Source organism: Astatotilapia calliptera, chromosome 6, assembly GCF_964374335.1.
Source record: "Astatotilapia calliptera chromosome 6, fAstCal68.1, whole genome shotgun sequence".
In the NCBI taxonomy this organism is placed as follows: Eukaryota; Metazoa; Chordata; class Actinopteri; order Cichliformes; family Cichlidae; genus Astatotilapia; species Astatotilapia calliptera.
Window position 1 is genome coordinate 41,762,546 of NC_137427.1, and position 18,146 is coordinate 41,780,691.

Genomic DNA, 18,146 nt, shown 5'->3' on the forward strand with positions numbered 1-18,146 from the left:
GAGGCAGACCGCCCCGACTCCGCAGCAGCAGGGAGGCCCCACATTCCAGACCGCAGTCGGACGGCCAACTCCTCCTCCTAGCCCCCCCGCTCCAGCAGGTCGCAGAGAATGGGGGTGGGAGAAGACTCCAAACCTCCCTCCACCCGCTCATTGTAGTGTTGATGCATGTGTGTTCTAAGGTGCATTTAAAACCCAGGAGGGCATGGAGCTACCTGCCAGAGAGCAGCAGGTAAGCGCATAGTACCTCCTGCTAGCCCTCAATGTCTACGTGTATTTAAAATTGAGGGGTGGGCAACGACGCCAGGGGTGAGGTGTACACCCTGATGGTCTTTTGGAGTCCGTGTAGCATGCCCACCCCCAAGATCCTATATGTATGTGTAATGAGAGTGTGAGTAATGTGAATGTCTAAGTTGTGGGATAAAATTGAGGCACAGGCAGCCAGAAGGGGACAGAGGGGGTGGCCTCCTCTGCACCCCAGTGCCTACTGGGGTCAGCTCCCCCGCTGACCCCAGTAGGCACCCCCATACTCCGCGACCCGCCAGGGAAAGGGGGCCCAGACCCATCCAGACCGGGGCCCAGTGCAGCAGCGCCTCCCGGCCCCACAGAGCCCGGGACAGTCCACCCAACCCCACCACAGAGAAAACTGCACCCACCCCACCATCCACTCATCTTCCAGACTACATAAGACAATAGACACCCAGGCTGAGATCTTCCTCCACCTCTCCTGTATCTCCCCTTCCTGCAGAGAGAGTTCCTGAAGAAAGGAAAGCTCCTGCAAGATGTGACAATCTCCCCCACCAGTTGAAGAGCCTTTTTTCATATGCTCTGACCGGGTGTCTGAGTAGACGACAATATCATCCAGATACACTTCACAATTGCAAACGCTTCCCAGCACAATATTCATAAGGCGTTGGAATGTGGCGGGGGCATTGCGCAACCCGAAAGGCATGACAGTGTACTGAAGAAAATGGTCAGGAGTAACAAAAGCAGAGATGTCGGCTGCATGTGATGGTAGAGGAACTTGCCAATAGCCCTTCAACAAATCCAGCTTAGTAACAAATTTCGCAGAACCGACCCCATCGACACAATCTTCCATTCTGGGAAGAGGATAGGAGTCAGGTTTGGTCACGCTGTTCACCTTCCGAAAATCCGTATCTGGAGGAATAAATATATTTCAATAAATATTAACGTTAGCCCGCGACTTTGTTCCAGTTTAGAATTTTGGCCCACTGTGTATTTGAGTTTGACACCCCTGCAGTAGAGCTAAGAACAGCAAGACGATTTTCCAACAGATAAGAAACTTCTGTCTGGAAAAGAACACGTTTAGTGGGATTCACCCGGTAGGCATGCTGTTTGATTGGAGGGTGGTCCCCCACATCGATATCATGCTCCAGCACGGTGGTATGGTAAGGAGTGTCAGAGAAAAGAGTAGGATTATTCTCAATCAACTGACACACATCATTTTGAACAACATCATCTAAATCCTTTAAATGTGACCTCAGATCACTTAGGATTTCAGAGTTTCTAAGTCATGCGCAGCCCTCAGCAAAACCGAAAACTAAACCATCACTTACTGGGTCATACTGGGTTTTGGAAACTGGCACCCCCACAGTCGCAACTGTTGACACACCACAAGCAAAGTAAGGCTTTATCATATTGATATGACACACATGACACTTTTTCCTTTGCTCTGGGGTGTCTATGACATAATCCGTGTCACTCAATTTTGCCTGTACTGTGTATGGACCACTGAATTTTGCCTGGAGGGAAGAACCAGGGACCAGTAGAAGTGTTAAAACTTCATCACCAACCTCAAATTTCCTTTGTACAACTTTCTTATCAAACTTCCTTTTCATCTTTCCCTGCGCTGCAACGAGAGCATGGCGTACGATTGCACATGCTTTATGCAAACACTCTCTAAAAGAACTCACATAATCCAACACATTTTCCCTAGGAGCATCTGTGTCGGACAAAAACTTCTCCTTGAGTAGTCGCAACGGGCCACGCACTGTGTGACTGAACACCAGCTCAGCAGGGCTAAATCCTAGCGACTCCTGCACGCTTTCCCTCACCGCTAAAAGAAGCAGCAGCAAACCCTCATCTCATTCCTTTTGTTATGGCCCTGGCCATAATCTGTTTTGGTAGTTGTTTTCTTTGTCTGTGCCTTTAAGTCTTTGCAGGTCCCTGAGTGGTTAGCCCAGCCGGACAATTAACAGGATTGGTTACGGAGGATCTTAGGCTCGCCCTTCGCCTGAAAGAGGTGGAGCTTGAGGCTAAAGCCAAAGAAGCTGACCTTATGCATCTCTGCATAAGGGCTATGGAGCTGGATCCTTCCCGACAACGCAATGTTACCTCTACCCCAGTGAGTAAAATTGTGAGTAAGCCTACTGATTCATTTTCCTCTGACCATTTTAATGCAAGCAAGCAAATTGCTTTAGTGCCACCTTTCAGAGAAAGTGAGGTTGACTCTTACTTTAATGCCTTTGAATGCATCACAACTACTTTGAAATGGCCCAAGGATGTGTGGAGTTTGTTGCTGCAGTGTAAGTTGGTGGGGAAAGCACAGGGAGTGTGTGCGAGCTTATCTATTGATGACAGCCTGGATTATGAAATTGTGAAATCCACTATTTTAAGGGCTTATGAGCTAGTTCCGGAGGCATATCGCCAGAAGTTTCGGTCATGTGATAAATCTGCCAACCAAACACATGTAGAGTTTGCCAGGGAGAAGACTCTCTTGTTTGATAAGTGGTTAGCTGCTAGTAAAGTGAAGGACTTTGCTCAGCTAAGAGGATTGGTCCTGCTGGAAGAATTTAAAACGTGTCTTCCAGAGAATGTTGTTGTATATATCAATGAGCAAAAGGTGGATTCGTTGTCTAAAGCTGCTGTTCTTGCAGATGAGTTTGTGTTGACCCATCGCGTCACGTTTTCAGCTGTGCGCCGTGAATGTGCCCCGTTCTCTAAACCTGCGAGGAGTTTGAGGGTTTCTCCTAAGCGTCAAACGCGCCCTGATCAGGCTCCCATGACTGTCCGAGAATGCTTTTATTGCCATGATACTGGCCATCTCATTGCCAATTGTCCGTCGCTCCGTCGCAAAGAGCAAACTCACACATGGAAAAAGCCAAAAAGTGTTGGTTTTGTTCAGTCGGTTTCTACTCCTAATCCCGTCAGTGATGAACCAGGAAATGACAGTCTTGACAGCAGTTACCGACCTTTCATTTCACAAGGGTTCGCCTCACTGACTGGAATAGAGGAGGATCGCGTGCCGATTGTAATTTTGCGCGACACTGAGGCTGCCCAGAACGATGTGTGTTCTCTAATCAATACTTACCCATCTCTGTTTGCTGACACTCCGTCTTGCACTACTGTCCTCGAACATGACATAGATGTAGGCACCCTCCGATCAAACAACACGCTTATCGTGTGAACCCTACCAAACGTGCACTTTTTCAGCAAGAAGTTTCCTACTTGCTGGAAAATGGTCTTGCTGTCCCTAGTTCGAGTGCCTGGAGTTCCCCATGCCTTTTTGTGCCGAATGAAGACAAAACCCCACGTTTTTGTAATGATTTTCGAAAAGAGAACAGTGTGACCAAACCCGAGTCCTACCCTCTTCCCCGCATGGAGGATTGTGTTGATAGGGTTGGCTCCGCAAAGTTTGTCACCAAACTGGATTTATTAAAGGGTTATTGGCAAGTTCCCCTCACTCCGTGTGCATCTGAAATCTCTGCTTTTGTCACTCCTGATCACTTCCTCCAATACACCATCATGCCTTTTGGCCTTCGAAATGCCCCTGCCACATTCCAATGCCTTATGCACATTGTCTTAGGTGGTGTCACAAACTGTGAAGTGTACTTAGACGACATTGTAGCCTATTCAGAGACTTGGTCAGAACACCTTGGAACACTCACTGAGATTTTTGAAAGATTAAAAGAGGCATCCCTTACCCTAAATCTTGCCAAATGTGACTTTGGTAAGGCCACGGTGACTTATCTAGGGAAGCAGGTGGGTCAGGGACAGGTGTGCCCCCTTCTGGCTAAAATCCAGGCTATCCTAGATTTCCCTGTGGCTCGCACTAGACGTGAACTTCGCCAGTTCCTTGGTATGGCCGGCTATTATCGTGGCTTCTGTAAGAGTTTTGCAGATGTAGTTGCACCTCTCACCAGTCTCACAACTGTGTCAAAACCATTCGTATGGTCCCCCACATGCCAGAATGCTTTTGAGTCTCCCAAAGCTCTCCTCTGCAGCACACCAGTACTTACCGCCCCTGTTTTCACACATCCGTTTAAACTTGAGGTGGATGCCAGCGCCAACGGTGCAGGTGCGGTGCTGTTGCAGGAGGATAGGCAGGGTGTTGATCACCCAATTGGTTACTTTTCAAAAAAATTCAACTCCCACCAACAGAAATACAGTACCATTGAAAAAGAAGCTCTCTCTCTGTTGCTGGCTCTACAGCATTTTGAGGTCTATGTCGGTTCTAGTTCAGCACCTGTCGTTGTTTACACCGATCACAACCCCCTCGTGTTTTTGACTAGGATGCAAAATTCTAACCAAAGGCTCATGAGATGGTCCCTCTTAGTGCAGGATTTCAATCTAGAGATCCATCACAAAAAAGGGACAGAGAATGTAATGGCAGATGCACTGTCGCGTGGTTTTCTGAACTCCTAAGTGCCAAACATCTGTAGGGGAGATGTTTGGTCTTGGGAAAGGGGGTGTTATGGCCCTGGCCATAATCTGTTTTGGTATGTTGTTTTCTTTGTCTGTGCCTTTAAGTCTTTGCAGGTCCCTGAGTGGATGAGCTGACGGCTGCCGATTGGTCCGCCGATCATGTGGTCGCATTCAAAATCCCTCCACCAGCAGTTGTCCCGGGGCAGCCACTGACAGCAGCAGCAGACCTGACCCTGGCCTCCAAAACCTGAGACATTTGTGCCTGTGACTTTGTGCGACTTTCTGAGTTCTGTATATAGTGTGTACATTAGTTTTCATTGTAAAAAGCACATTGTAAATAGCACTGGAACAGAAGGGGTGAGCTGCCTTATTGTTTTCCTTGCACTGTTTTCTCCAGTTTATTTCAGTTAGGGAGTTAGGTGTAGCGCTTGTCTTTTGTTTGATGTTTGATTTCACATAGGGTTTTAGATAGCACCTCCTCCTGACTTAGCTTGTTTTGTTTGTTATTTTGGCCTTTGTTCACCCCGGAGCTTCATTTTTGCAGTGTAGAAAAATAAACCACCATTCACTAAGAAATTGGTTTTCCCTCTGTGTATGGTTTTGGGGACCAGGGCGGGGCAATCTTTTCAAACTTATGTTGCGTTCCTGTACCCCTATATTGGGACGTAACACCTTTCCAGACTCAAGGCAAAATTTCCGCATCATAGATTTCAATGTCTGGTGAAACTGCTCGAGTGCACCTTGCGACTCAGGATGATATGTACTAGACTTCTGATGTTTAATACCAAGTGATTGCAAAACTTGAAGAAAAATCTTAGACATGAAATTAGAGCCTTGGTCTGTTTGGACAGATTTCGGCAACCCAAAAGTAGAAAAGAAGTTCACCAACGCCTTAACAACGGATTTAACTTTAAGGGTGCGCAACGGAATTGCTTCAGGAAAACATGTAGTGACGCACATCAACGTCAAAAGATACTGGTGTCCCGATTTTGTTTTAGGAAGTGGACAAACACAGTGGATAAGTATGTGCTCAAAAGGTTCCCCTAAAACTGGAATAGGGTGTAATGGAGAGGGTGGAATGATTAGGTTAGGCTTACAGCTAATTTGACAGATGTGACAAGAACAACAATACTTAGCAACGTCATTCTTCAATCCTGGCCAAAAGACATGGTGCAGAATGTGGTGGTAGGTTTTACTAATACCTAAATGTCCAGAAAAGTTGTCATGGGCAAGACTAAGAACTTTGTGTCGGTACTGTTGAGGCACAAGAACCTGTTTAGAAACATTCCAACCTAGCTCACCAGCTACAGGCGGATACCAGATACGCATTAACACATCATCCTCAACTCTATAAACACGAGGGTACTGGTCACTAGAGTTGGCAGCTGAAAAACAACCCACAAGAGTCGGGAACTGTGTTGTGCCAAAACAAAATTATTTTTTGTTAACTTCCAAAGGAAGTTGAGATGTCACTGATGGGCTAGTAGACAGCATTGCCTCAGAGTCGACCATCAGCGGGTCACAGGTTTTACATTCAGACTCTTGCTCACCGCTAGCACAGAAAAAAGAATCAGACAAATCAATGTCACCATACTTGCGCTTGTGCGTGCGAGTTACAGCGCATGCAGAGAAAACAGAGCGTGAGTGCTCAGCAGCAGGCTCAGATAAGAAAGTATCAGGCACAGGGTTCTCAACCACGCTCAGAGTAGAAAACACTTTCCTGTTCACTAAGTCATTCCCCAGAATCATCGCAACTCTGGGCACTGGTAAATGATCGTGCACCCCAATCGTTACCGAACCCAAAACGAGCAGAGATTGTGTAGTGGCACTCGCAAAATATCCATTTTTACTCTCCAGACAAGAGCATCCGAACCACAGAAAGAGTCATCAGAAAAAGGTAAAATACCCCTCAAAGTTAGTGTCTGTGTGGCTCCAGTGTCACGCAAAATCGTGATCGGCACCCGATCCTCCTCTTTTCCGGTCAAAGAAGCAAATCCTTCCGTTACAAAGGGACGGTAGCTATTATCAAGGCTGTCACTTCTCGCTTCATTGCCAAGTGAAGTGGAAGTAGACATAGAACAAACAAAACCAACACTTTTCCGCTTCCTTGAAGTGTGAGCCTGCTCCTTGCGCTGAAGTGATGGACAAGAAGCAAGGAGATGACTGATTTCATGACAATAAAAACATTTGCGATCTGACACAGGGATAGCAGCAGAATGCGTCTGTCGCTTAGGAGAAACCCTATAACTTTTGGCATGTTGAGTTGCAGAAGCGTACTCACGGCGCGCCGTCGAGAGTGCTGCACGATGAGTTAAGACAAATTATTCGGCGAGGACAGCAGCTTTAGAAAGTAACCCCAGCCTCTGTTCATTAAGGTACACCACAATATTTTCAGGGAGACATGTCTTAAACTCCTCCAACAGGATCAACTCTTTCAGCTGAGTAAAGTCCTCTGCTTTACTGGCAGCCAACCACTTGTCAAATATGACAGCTTTCTCCCGTGCAAACTCCACAAACGTTTGGCTGTCGGACTTGCTACACGAATGGAACTTTTGCCGATACGCCTCCGGGACTAATTCATAAGCCCGCAAAATAGTAGACTTGACAACCTCATAGTCCAGACTATCTGCAATGGAAAGACTCGCACAAACCTCCTGCGCTCTTCCTACTAATTTACATTGCAACAACAGACTCCAGACATCCTCTGGCCATTTTAAAGTGGTTGTGATGCACTCAAAAGCAGTGAAATAGGAATCAACCTCTCCCTCCCTAAAAGGAGGTACTAAAACAATTTTCTTGCTAGCGTTAAACTGGTCTACTATGGAAGTGTAGGGGGTTGTACTTACAGGGACGGGAACAGCGTCCTTCGCTCGAGAAGGATCCAGCTCCATAACTCATATGCGAAGATGCATGAGCTCGACTTCCTTGGCCTTAGCCTCCAGCTCCACCTCCTTCAACCGAAGGGCAAGCTTGAGATCTTCCATCACCAAACCCGTAGCAACCTGGCCAATCGGGTCAAATTTAGGGGATTGAACGGTTTTTCTACCAAACATTGTTAAATTTCTGCCTTTTTAGAATGCAACGGAACATCCACATTGAATAAATTAGCCACTAATAACAAATCTGCTTTTGTGCATCGCTCCAACGTTTCAATGGAGGGCTGTTGTGCAAAATCATCCATGTCAAACGACATCATGAGCAAAGCAAAAGAGAAACAAAACTCTGCAGACAACTAACCGCATCCAATCACTCTAGGGCCGCAAAACTCGCACCTAACGCATAGACGAATGACACTCTCCTTTTTTTCTCAACTCCCTCATGGAAAACTGCCTCCATCCTCAAAGACCCCACACACCCCCAACACGGACTGTTCACACTTCTGCCCTCGGGACAAAGGTTCAGAAGTGTGAAATCCAGAACATCTTGAGTCAACAACTCCTTCTTCCCCACTGCCATCAGACTCTTGAACAGCTGACCTATTTTAACAATAATAATAATTTTTGCACATCAGGTCATTTCACATATCAAACCAGCATATTAAGCTCATAGCTCTTTTGCACATGAATCTATTTAATACTTGTGTCCATTTATTTATTCATGCTATGTATTTTATCTATTTGTACATATTAACCGGCATCTGTGTGTGGACAGCAGAGAAAGAATTTTATTGTACAGAGAAATGCTTTTCTTGGTACACATGACAATAAACGCTTTAAATCTTGAATCTTATCAGATGCCTGAACTATGTTATCTAACTCCTTTCAACCCGGATGGCCAGTGAATCTGCTCCAAGCTCCCCCCAGGCTCCTTACCTTGGCTCAAAGCTTTCCTTCTATGGTTTTACGCATTAGCGTGCAAATATTGGTAATTCACTGACTTATGTTTGTTATATTTTACTACAGTTACGTTTTGAATTGTTTTGAAAGTCCCTAAAAAAAGTTAACAGCACATTGTAAATTGGTTTGACATCTCTGACATACACTTGCAAAGCAAAAGCGCAGAGAAGAAGTTTGAGTGCACAAACATCAAAGAACAGATGATCATAAATATTAGGTTCTCTAAACACTATTCCTCCATGTGGAGAAATGGCTTCTGTGTGAATTCAGTCATTATTTTCCAACAGTGCAAGAGCAGTTACTTTGCATCATTACCCATGGCCATAACACCACATAATGACAGCATTTCACTATTCCTACAAATTTTACCCGTTAAATAGCATTCATGCAGGAGCTATATTTTCCACACTGCTTAAAGAAAAGACTGAATATAGGAATATAAACAACAAAGAGCAGGGATATGTTCCACACGACAACCGTTTTAGATATGTGCCAATCAGACTGCATAAAGATTAACAAGAATGAAACATTTACAAATGCTTTGTTTCCAGAGCATGTGGAAACAATGTGCTGCTAATGATGTTTTCCCCACTATCTTCCTGCCAGACTACAAACAGTAGTGGAGGTTTCATCATACAGTTACCAGTAAGATGGATTTCATCATCTCTAAAGGGCCATTGGAGCATTTTTGCATTTCTATACACTGAGCTTGCAGTGCATTGACCCTAGATATTTTGTGAAAAGGGTTGGCGTAATAAGCAAATGCTTCAGCCAATACCTTTTGATTAGCCTTGTCTCATGCTTTCTTTCTTTATGGTAGATTTTTGTTCTGTTTTCACTGTTTGTTTTTTTTGTTTTGTTTTTTTTTTTTGTTTGTTTGTTTTTCACTGTTTTCACTGAGATTTGAATTTGAATGCTAATCAATAAAATCAAATCAAATTAATCATTGTACATTCGGTACATTTCAAGAATTGTTTATTTCCCTTCTTGTGATAGTCTATAGTGTGGTGTGTCACAGACTATATGCTTTATTTTGGCATTCTCTAGTGTATCTAGTTCCCAACTTAGTTGTTTAAACTCTTAGTTTGTTGCTAGTCTGAGACAAGTAAGTAACAAATGGAGCTTATCTGGAATCTAAGTGTCCTTGTGACCAAGTGGGTGAGAACACCATTTGTCCAGAGTTTAGTCTTGTTATTGTCAGTTAACATTCTTGATTGTTTTGACTATGCCATATTTTGCACTTTTGCTGAATGATGCTAAACTGGAGCGGGAGCACAAGCGCCAGCAGGATAGATAGAGCCAATTCAGCATCAGTTTCCCCAGCTTCGACAGCAGGTGCAGCAGGAGGACCATGAGCATTGGCTTCTGGAAGTTCAAGCATCTACATCTGCTTCCTCAAGAGGACCTACTCCAGAACCATTTTCCACTACACAAGAAACAAGCAGGCTTGACTCAGAACCATTCCAGCTACTGTATGGGTATCCTGTCAGAGAATTGCCTGATTCAGTTGTTCCAAAAGAAATCCCCACAGATCAGGGCACCAATATTACTTCTAAGCTGCTCAAAGATATCCAGCTTGCTAGGAATTCAAGGTGTCAAGACCAGTCCCTATCATCCACAGACAGATGGCCTTGTGGAAATATTCAGTAAGACCTTGAAATCAATGGTCAGGAAGGTTGTGAATGAAACACAGGCAGATTGGGATCAATAGCTTCAATTTCTGTTATTTGCCTACAGAGAATTTCCTCAAATCTCTACTGGGTTTTTATTATTTCAGCTGCTGTATGGGCATCCTGTCAGAGGTCTAATGGATGTGCTGAAAGAAGCTTGGTAGGGTTCCCTTTCAGAGCAGAGATTTTGTGAACTCTCATGTTCCCAGAATGAGAGACAAACTGCAAATAGGAACTTTCTAATAATAATCTGGCTCATGCTCAACAACAGCTGAAGCATATACATGATAAAGCTTCAAGCAGAAAAGTTTTCTGTGAAGGACAGAAAGTTCTTTTACGTCTGAGAGCAGTTTTCTTGCAAAGTGGCAAGGACTATATGAAATCACAAAGAAGACGCGCCCAGCTACATATGAACTTTATTTGCCAGACTGTTGGAAGAACCATCAAGTGTTGCACGTCAACCTTTTGAAAGAGGGGACTGACCAGCCATAGCACTCAACATCCCTGTGGACGGGCACAGTTATGGATGAGGAAGAACTTCATGAACAGTACTTCGCTTCTTCAAAAGTGTGTTTCCAGACCTTCATCATTTGCCATTTGAAAGATGTCAGGAGGTGTAATCACTTATGACCGAAGAACTCTTTAGCCAGGAGCCAGATCATAAACACCTCACTGACCACAAGATCACTCTTCATTCTCCAGACCAACAGCCAATTAGAGATACCACTTGCTGTATCCCAGATAAGCTATTGCCTGAGCTGAAAAATGAGCTGGAGAAGATGCTGGTTACAGGAATCATTGAGCCTTTACACAGTGAGTGGTGTAGTCCTGTTGTGCTTGTCCCAAAGAAAGATGATTTTAAGCTAAGATTTTGTGTAAGCTTTTCTAAGTTAAATTCAGTATCTGTTTTCGATCCTTGTCCAGTGCCAAGGGTTGATGAACTGATTGATCACTTGGGAAATGCTAATTTTCTGACAACTCTAGAACAGTTATATTAACTGACATGACAAGAAAGTCTAGTCCTACAAAGTTCAAGTGGGCTGAAGAGACAGAGAATGCATTCAGTGGTTTGAAAGACTGTTTGTGTCAGAAACCTGTTTTGCACTGCACTGTTAAAAAAATCCGTAAATTTAGGGGTCCCTTTACCGTGGATTTGCTACGGATTCGCTCCGTTTTGCGAAATACGGAAAGTTTGCTGTTGCGCGAGGCAGAATTTTCTCCCCCAGCCAGAATATTCCGACGCCATTACTTTCAGTGCGGTCAGTGCCTACCTAAATTTCTGCAAGTCACAAGGAAAGTTGGAAACAGGTTGGTTGTGTGGAATGAGAATGAGAATGGAGTGCCACCTTGTTCCCCCTCGTACATTAAATTGGTCTCGATAGGCAGTTGGTAGTGGTGTGTATGTGAGTGGACGTTTGCTGCTAGCTGCGTTAGCATTAGCTAGCCGCCTGCGCTTCGTAAGTACGTCAAAAACCATTTTTTCCCTCCCTCTTACATGAAATTTGGTCTCGATAGTCAGTTGGTAGCCGTGTGTGTTTCATGGTAACATTTGAATGTGTGGGTTTTGCGTTATTTTGAAGCGTGGTTTGCCCAACTAAAGTTAACGTTAGCCCATAAGTTGGATGCGCGCGCTTGTGTGTGTGTAAATTAGCCACATGTGTGTATTGTTATAGCTCGCTGTGTTACGTTAGCATGCAACTGAACATGGTAATAATTAAAAGGGGTGATAGTTAAGTAGAATCAGATTTCATTGCAGAAAACATTGCAGCCCAAAGAGAGTGGCCCATGCAGCCCAACGCAGATTACTTATTTGAAGGTACCTGAAAAGTGAATGTGCTTCACTGTGCTGATATAAATTTATTGTTTTCATATTGATTCTGTTCTGATTCTGGCTATCCGTCAATTGGCAAATTCAATCTCTTAAAAATGTTGACTTGTAACATTTGTGGCTTTAACGCTCGGTCTTCGACTGATTACTTGAAACACTGCCGAACACACAGAAATAATAATAATGTATCTTTTTTATGTGGCCATAGGGATTGCAGAAGGAAGTTTAACACATACAGTAGCCTTGCTGTGCATATGTCACGAGCTCATGTAGACAGAAGGAGCACACAAACATGGAACCGTAATGTGTCTGTACAGTTAAGGTGCTTGTTTAATTTTTGCAGCAGTGAATATGATGATCTTAAAACTTTAAAGTGTCATTTGAGTGGTCACATAGATGAGGGTTTGACTGTAACATGTCCCTTTGATGGATGTTCTAAGACATTCAATGTAAAGTCATCCCTAACGCATATTTCCAGATACCATAAAGGGTGGGATGTTACCAAGATAGCCCCAGTTCATATATGTGAACTAACAGAACGGTCTTTCCAAGGTGAAGGATCACATGTAGAACCTGAAGAACCTGAAAGTTTTAACATTGATGCAGAACAAAGTGATAATTTCTGCAGTGATCAAGTGAAAGACAACTTCACAGAGAGTCTTGCTCAGTTTTACTTGGGTTTACAGGCAAAATATTTGGTTCCAGCCTCCACAATAACAGAAATAGCAAATGAAATGAGAACTATAAGTGATATTCAACAGGAATATACTGTGGATGCACTAGCCTGTGAACTGGGGCAGTATGGTGTTCCAAGGGAGACTGTAACATCTCTTGGGAATAGTATATACGAGCAGAGCCCTATGCACAAGGCATTACATTCTTATTTTAAAAGGTGCATTAGGGCAAGTAAGAACTTCATAAATGTAACCAAGTCTCTGGCTGAACGGCACCAGTTGCTTCAGGCTTATCAGTCTTGTGGTACCTTGTTTCGTTCCCAGGTTCATGTCTCAGACTCAACACGGTTCTATCCAGAGCTCTATGACCAGAACATAAAGACAGTGGTTGGAGAATTTGATTTGAACTCAAGTAACTCAGTTGTCACAGAGAGTGTGCAGGTTAAAGGCACTACATATGCAAATTGAATGCTGGTCTTACTGAGCTACGCAAAAGGACTACTGCAGTTAGGACAAATAGCAAGCATTTTTGTAAAAAATGAAACTACTGTCCTACTTGTGCTTCGAGGGAAAAATAAAAGTTGCCATCAGCTGTACATGGCAATAATTACTCTATAATTGGTTTTCATAATTAGGTCCATTTGTATTCCTGGTTGACCCAAACTGGACATTGAGGACCAATGTATTAATTGATTTGCAACAATTGTGATGTGTTTAATTTATGGAGATGTTTGTCATGTCATCCATAGATTCACAAACTCCACCGCAGTTCACCCGGCCTGGCCCCTCATCAACACCTGAACCACAGAGGTTTCAGCTGCCCTCAACACCACCTGAGACAGCCGACACCCCATCCCAAGACGCATATTCAGTACCATGGCACAAATGTCCCTCAAAAGTCATGGATGAGTTGCGTGAAAAAAAGTACATAATGGGGAAAGACAGACGAGAGATGGTTCGGATCGTCGCTGAAGATTACCTCCATAAACACCCAGGAAGACCTGGTAGACAAAAGCTGAGGGAACTCGCCAGTATGATTGTAGGACAATATCCTGCCTCCTTCAAGCTGACAGAGCCGTTTGGAAACAAACCTTTTGCAAAAGATGGTTCTGAAACTCTCTTTCGTCAGCTGGAACACAGAATTGAAAATATGAAGAGGCCACAAAGCTCACTGAAGAGGCAAGCAGGGGGTGAAAATTCAACAAAGAAAAGGCCCAGGAATTCAGATCTGTATGGATGTGTGGCGTGGGATCCAATCATTGAGGGGGCCGTGTGTAGAGAAGACCTGCTGTCTAAACGAGATGAGTTGAAACGTGCCTTTCAAACCCAGGATCTTCAGGTGGGTCTGCAATCATCCATTACAGATACAGAAAGCTTTATTAATCCTCGAAGGGCAATTCGGTTCCTACAGTCCACCATCTAGACATACAACCATTCACACAGCAATAGTATATAGCAGGAGTAATGCGATAAGGTCTGGGTCCAAGTACAATTTAGGACACATTGTGAAATTGTAGATCGTCTGTAGATCACTATGCCCATAGTCAATTGAAATTGATACCCTGTTTTATTATTTTAATTGGTTAGTTTGACTAACTGTTCGACTGTTTGTCTAACTGCCTCATATCTTTAGGAGTCATCTGTTCGAAAATTGATGACTGAAACATATCCCATTCAGCGTGAAATCCTCAACGATGATGATACCACTATTGCCGTTGTAAAGGACGAGTGGCCGTTCCTGTTTGAAGTTCCTCACCTGTTTGATCATGCATCTAAACTCCTTGGCTTCTCTGTACAAAACAAGCTGGCACAGGTGTGTTGTTATTGTTATTATTATGATTGTGCTGTGCTGCTCCATATGGAGAGAATTTTGTCTTTATTAATCAATCAGAAAAAGATTTGCAACCAAAAAGAGAGTTGAGACCAAAAAAGATAAACTGGCAACCAATCAAATAGAATAACTTGGATGAACAATCAAATGGAATAGATTTGAGACCAAAAATCAGGAAGTGACAACCAAAAAAGCAGGACATTTGAGATCAAAACAGAACAGGTTGCAAATGAAAATGAAATAATTCATTTTTATTTTTATTTTTTTCAAAATTCTCTCCATAGCTCCAAACGAAAATGAGTGTTAGTCTTATGTACTTGTACAAAATTAACACCTTGAACCTTGAACAGGAACTTTCCAAAAAAGAAAAGGGGATCAATGACTTCCTTGACTCCAAAGGGATGAAGATGGGCGAAGGTCCAATACAGCTCATCTGTGGCATTTCAAAATACTTCAAGGAAGACTCTTATAAACTCTTCCACAAAAAAGAGGTAGATGTTGTAGATTTTAAACTGTGTGCAAGATAATTATTTGCATCCAGTGGTGAACCAAGTAACCAACCACAGTAGGAAGTATAGATTCCCCTAATTGTGCTGCTGATATTCTCTATAAACTCTCTATCTATAAACTATTTACATTAATGTTTTTGCATAATGGCTACCTCTGTCTGATGAAGACACTAGCAGATAGTCAAGTTGCCAGCAGGTTTGTGTGTACTGGAAACATTAATTCATGTATCATGTCTGTCACCAAAACAGATCTCTGCAGATCCTGAAGTCGAACTCCCAGTGACCCCATGCATCCTAATCAGAGGTTTGTAGTTAAATCTTTTTTTGTATCCCAGCAAGCTGTTGTTAGCTGTTGTTATAAGCTGTTGTTGTGTCATATTTATTAAAGAAATGTTTTGCTTGCCTTAAAATATAGGATTTTTTTTTTTTTTGTAAATGGTACATGGTTTTTATCTGTGTTTAAGGTGACCAGCAATTCAAGATTGCTGTTGATGGGTTACTTGTCAATGACCACATCACCTCTCCCATTGTGGCCTTGAGCTACGTCTTCTCCATGTTTTATGTCTGGAACGTCCAATACCCACCGGAGATGGCTTTTACTCTCGAATTCATGCAAAGGTAAGCACTCATTGTTTGGAAATACTTTGTAAATGTGACTTTGCCGTGCCTTTCTGCACCTGACCTGCTTTTTGTCAATCTACACTAAACCCGTTTGTCTGAGATGTACAAGCTCAAAATGTGTCGTCACATGCTGTGAGCTTTTAGATCAGCTGTTATTGGCTTATGATCCCCCTGAATATGGATTTGTTCAGAGATTTTGTAGCTCCCTGTTGAAGACTATTGTTGGAATAAATGTGTCATATCTTTTTAAAGGGCAGGTAACATGCTTTTTGCTTTAAATAGTGTCCTAAGTCAATCAATAACAAAACAAATATAACATGATTCCAGTTGGGAAATGGAGCAAAAACATATTTTTCTCAGAATGGTTTGTTGACACAAAATTCGTTTGAGCTATCTCTTTAAAACCATTAGCACCTGAGACCAGGTTATGTCAGTGGTGGTCAAACCTTTTCATGTCAAAGACACACAAACTGAAATTTATTTGGCTGCAAACCCCAAACTCAAAATATGTTGTTCCAGGGACCCCCCCCCCCCCCCCGAAGGAAAGACTAAACATATTAATTTAAAAAATACTACATAGTGGATTCATGCCCAAATGTTAATACTTGTACTGATGTGTAACGTGCACTGAATGTCACAGTTTCTCCACTCCATGTTTGAATAACCCCCAGGACAGTCCGTGTTCAAATGTGCTGTTACACCTTTTGATAGGACAATGTCAACTGTGTTTTCTATCCCCTTCTGTGTTCTGTGCATTTATAATATCCCTGCATACACATTGAGGATGCATGCTGTCATGTGTTGGTGATAAGCAGACTTCTCACCCTTGCAAACATTTCTGTATATGCACAGTGTGAATGCATGTGTCTTGAAAAGACAAAGGAAGAGAGCTTAGCCACTGGCACCAGCACCACAACAACATTGGGTTCTAGACAGATGGTCAACTAGAATGATAGAGAGGTTCACACATAGGGGCATATTGAAGAAAACAAATGTAGGATTTTATTGAACTGCTCCACTCCTGTCAAGCCACACTACATGTGCAAACTTTGTCTGCATATCACTATTGGTTTTTTTTTCCCTCAGAGTTTTCTTTGGGGTCAATCCTGAGCGAGGCTCCAAGGCAGAGAAGAAGGGGAAGAAACGGCACTTCATTCCTCCACAGGTGTGCAAGCTGGTTTCTCAGCTGAAGGAATTTGAATGCAAGCAGAAGGAATCTGAATGGGCCATTTGAGCTGTTCTCAGAGCTCAGAAAATACCTTTTTGGACTGAATGTACACACACACACACACACACACACACACACACACACACACACACACACAAAGGCGAATCCAAAAGCATGGGGCTTGGGAGTAGAAATACAGATTTTTACAGTATTAGGTGAGTTCAGATGTTTTAACTAGATGCCCACAACACACATGCTGCAGTTTCAAATCCCCCATGTTAAGGGGGAGGGAAGGTGGGCGATATTTGTCATTCCAGTTAAGCTTTTCCTGTCATTGTGGAGTTGGAGGTGTAAGTTTTAATTTTTTTTTAGTTTTAAGTTGTTTTAAGAGTTTTAAAAATCTCTTTATGGCATGTTGCACAGTCATCCTTCTAAGGTCATGGTTGTTATTGCTGCACTGATGTTTTATAGAAAAGTTGTATAATGTAATACTTCTAATGTTCTATTTGTTTTTTGTAGAAAGGTCAGCCACTGGTTGCAGAGCTCTGCCTGTCGGTGTGATATGTGGAGTTGGAGGTGTAGGTTTCTGCATCCTCCTGGAGGGGGCTCCTCATTTTGCACTGACAGGTGAGACAGCAACAGCAATGCTGGCAGTTTTATTGTCTTATTTTGTCATTGTCTTTAACAAATCAATTTGTTATTAATGCCTGTCAGCCTGTGGATGCTAAAAAGTTGCTAGATTTGGCATCTCCCTGTTAAAGGACATGGCTGTACTTCTTTGAGAAAACAGCTGGTTTATGTATGTAAAATTTCTCTGAATGTGAAGGTGATGTTCTGAATGTTTTAATGGTTGTAGTGTAAATATTGCAAATCATTCACCACAAAAAGTGAAATCACTTTAAAGCACTGGCAGCTGTTAAAGGAAATAAATAATTGCTGTGATTCTACATTTGTGCTTTATTGATGGTAAACGGTATAGAGAATGGTACAGAATTAAACATTTTAGGATGACTGAAGTGTCCGTAAATGGTATGGATTGAGTACTTAAATAATACGAAATATTCCATTTTAGGTTTGATGGAACTGTCCGTAAATGGTAAAGAAAAAGTCAGGTAAATCTACGGAAATATCTGTTATAGGGTTTACGGAATTGTCTGTGCAATAACGCCGAAATTTATGGAAAATACGGAATTTTCCATTTTAGGTTTGACGGAAATGTCCGTCAATGGTACAGAAAAACTCGGGTAAATCTACAGAAATATCCGTTTTAAGGTTTACGGAAGTGCCCGTACAATAACGGAAAAAGTGCTGGTAATTAATTACCAGCACTTTTTCCGTTTTATAATG

General features: G+C 42.8%; 1 protein-coding gene across 1 annotated transcript; it reads left to right on the forward strand.

The window, feature by feature from the left end:
• The first annotated feature begins 11,320 nt into the window (after positions 1-11,320).
• LOC113016469 (uncharacterized) lies at positions 11,321-17,746 on the forward strand. The gene is made up of 7 exons (XM_080303275.1): positions 11,321-11,476; positions 13,420-14,009; positions 14,304-14,483; positions 14,852-14,992; positions 15,260-15,314; positions 15,475-15,628; positions 16,718-17,746. Exons 2-7 carry the CDS (start codon positions 13,572-13,574, stop codon positions 16,863-16,865), a joined length of 1,116 nt encoding a protein of 371 aa, XP_080159401.1. The 5' UTR covers positions 11,321-11,476; positions 13,420-13,571; the 3' UTR covers positions 16,866-17,746.
• Positions 17,747-18,146: the final 400 nt, after the last annotated feature.

Bases quoted from the DNA above. Each gene is read 5' to 3' on its own strand.
- LOC113016469 (XM_080303275.1), top strand. From the start codon at position 13,572: ATGGATGAGTTGCGTGAAAAAAAGTACATAATGGGGAAAGACAGACGA. The intron at 14,484-14,851 runs GTGTGTTGTTAT...AACCTTGAACAG, and splicing joins TACAAAACAAGCTGGCACAG to GAACTTTCCAAAAAAGAAAA. The intron at 15,315-15,474 runs GTTTGTAGTTAA...TCTGTGTTTAAG, and splicing joins CCCATGCATCCTAATCAGAG to GTGACCAGCAATTCAAGATT.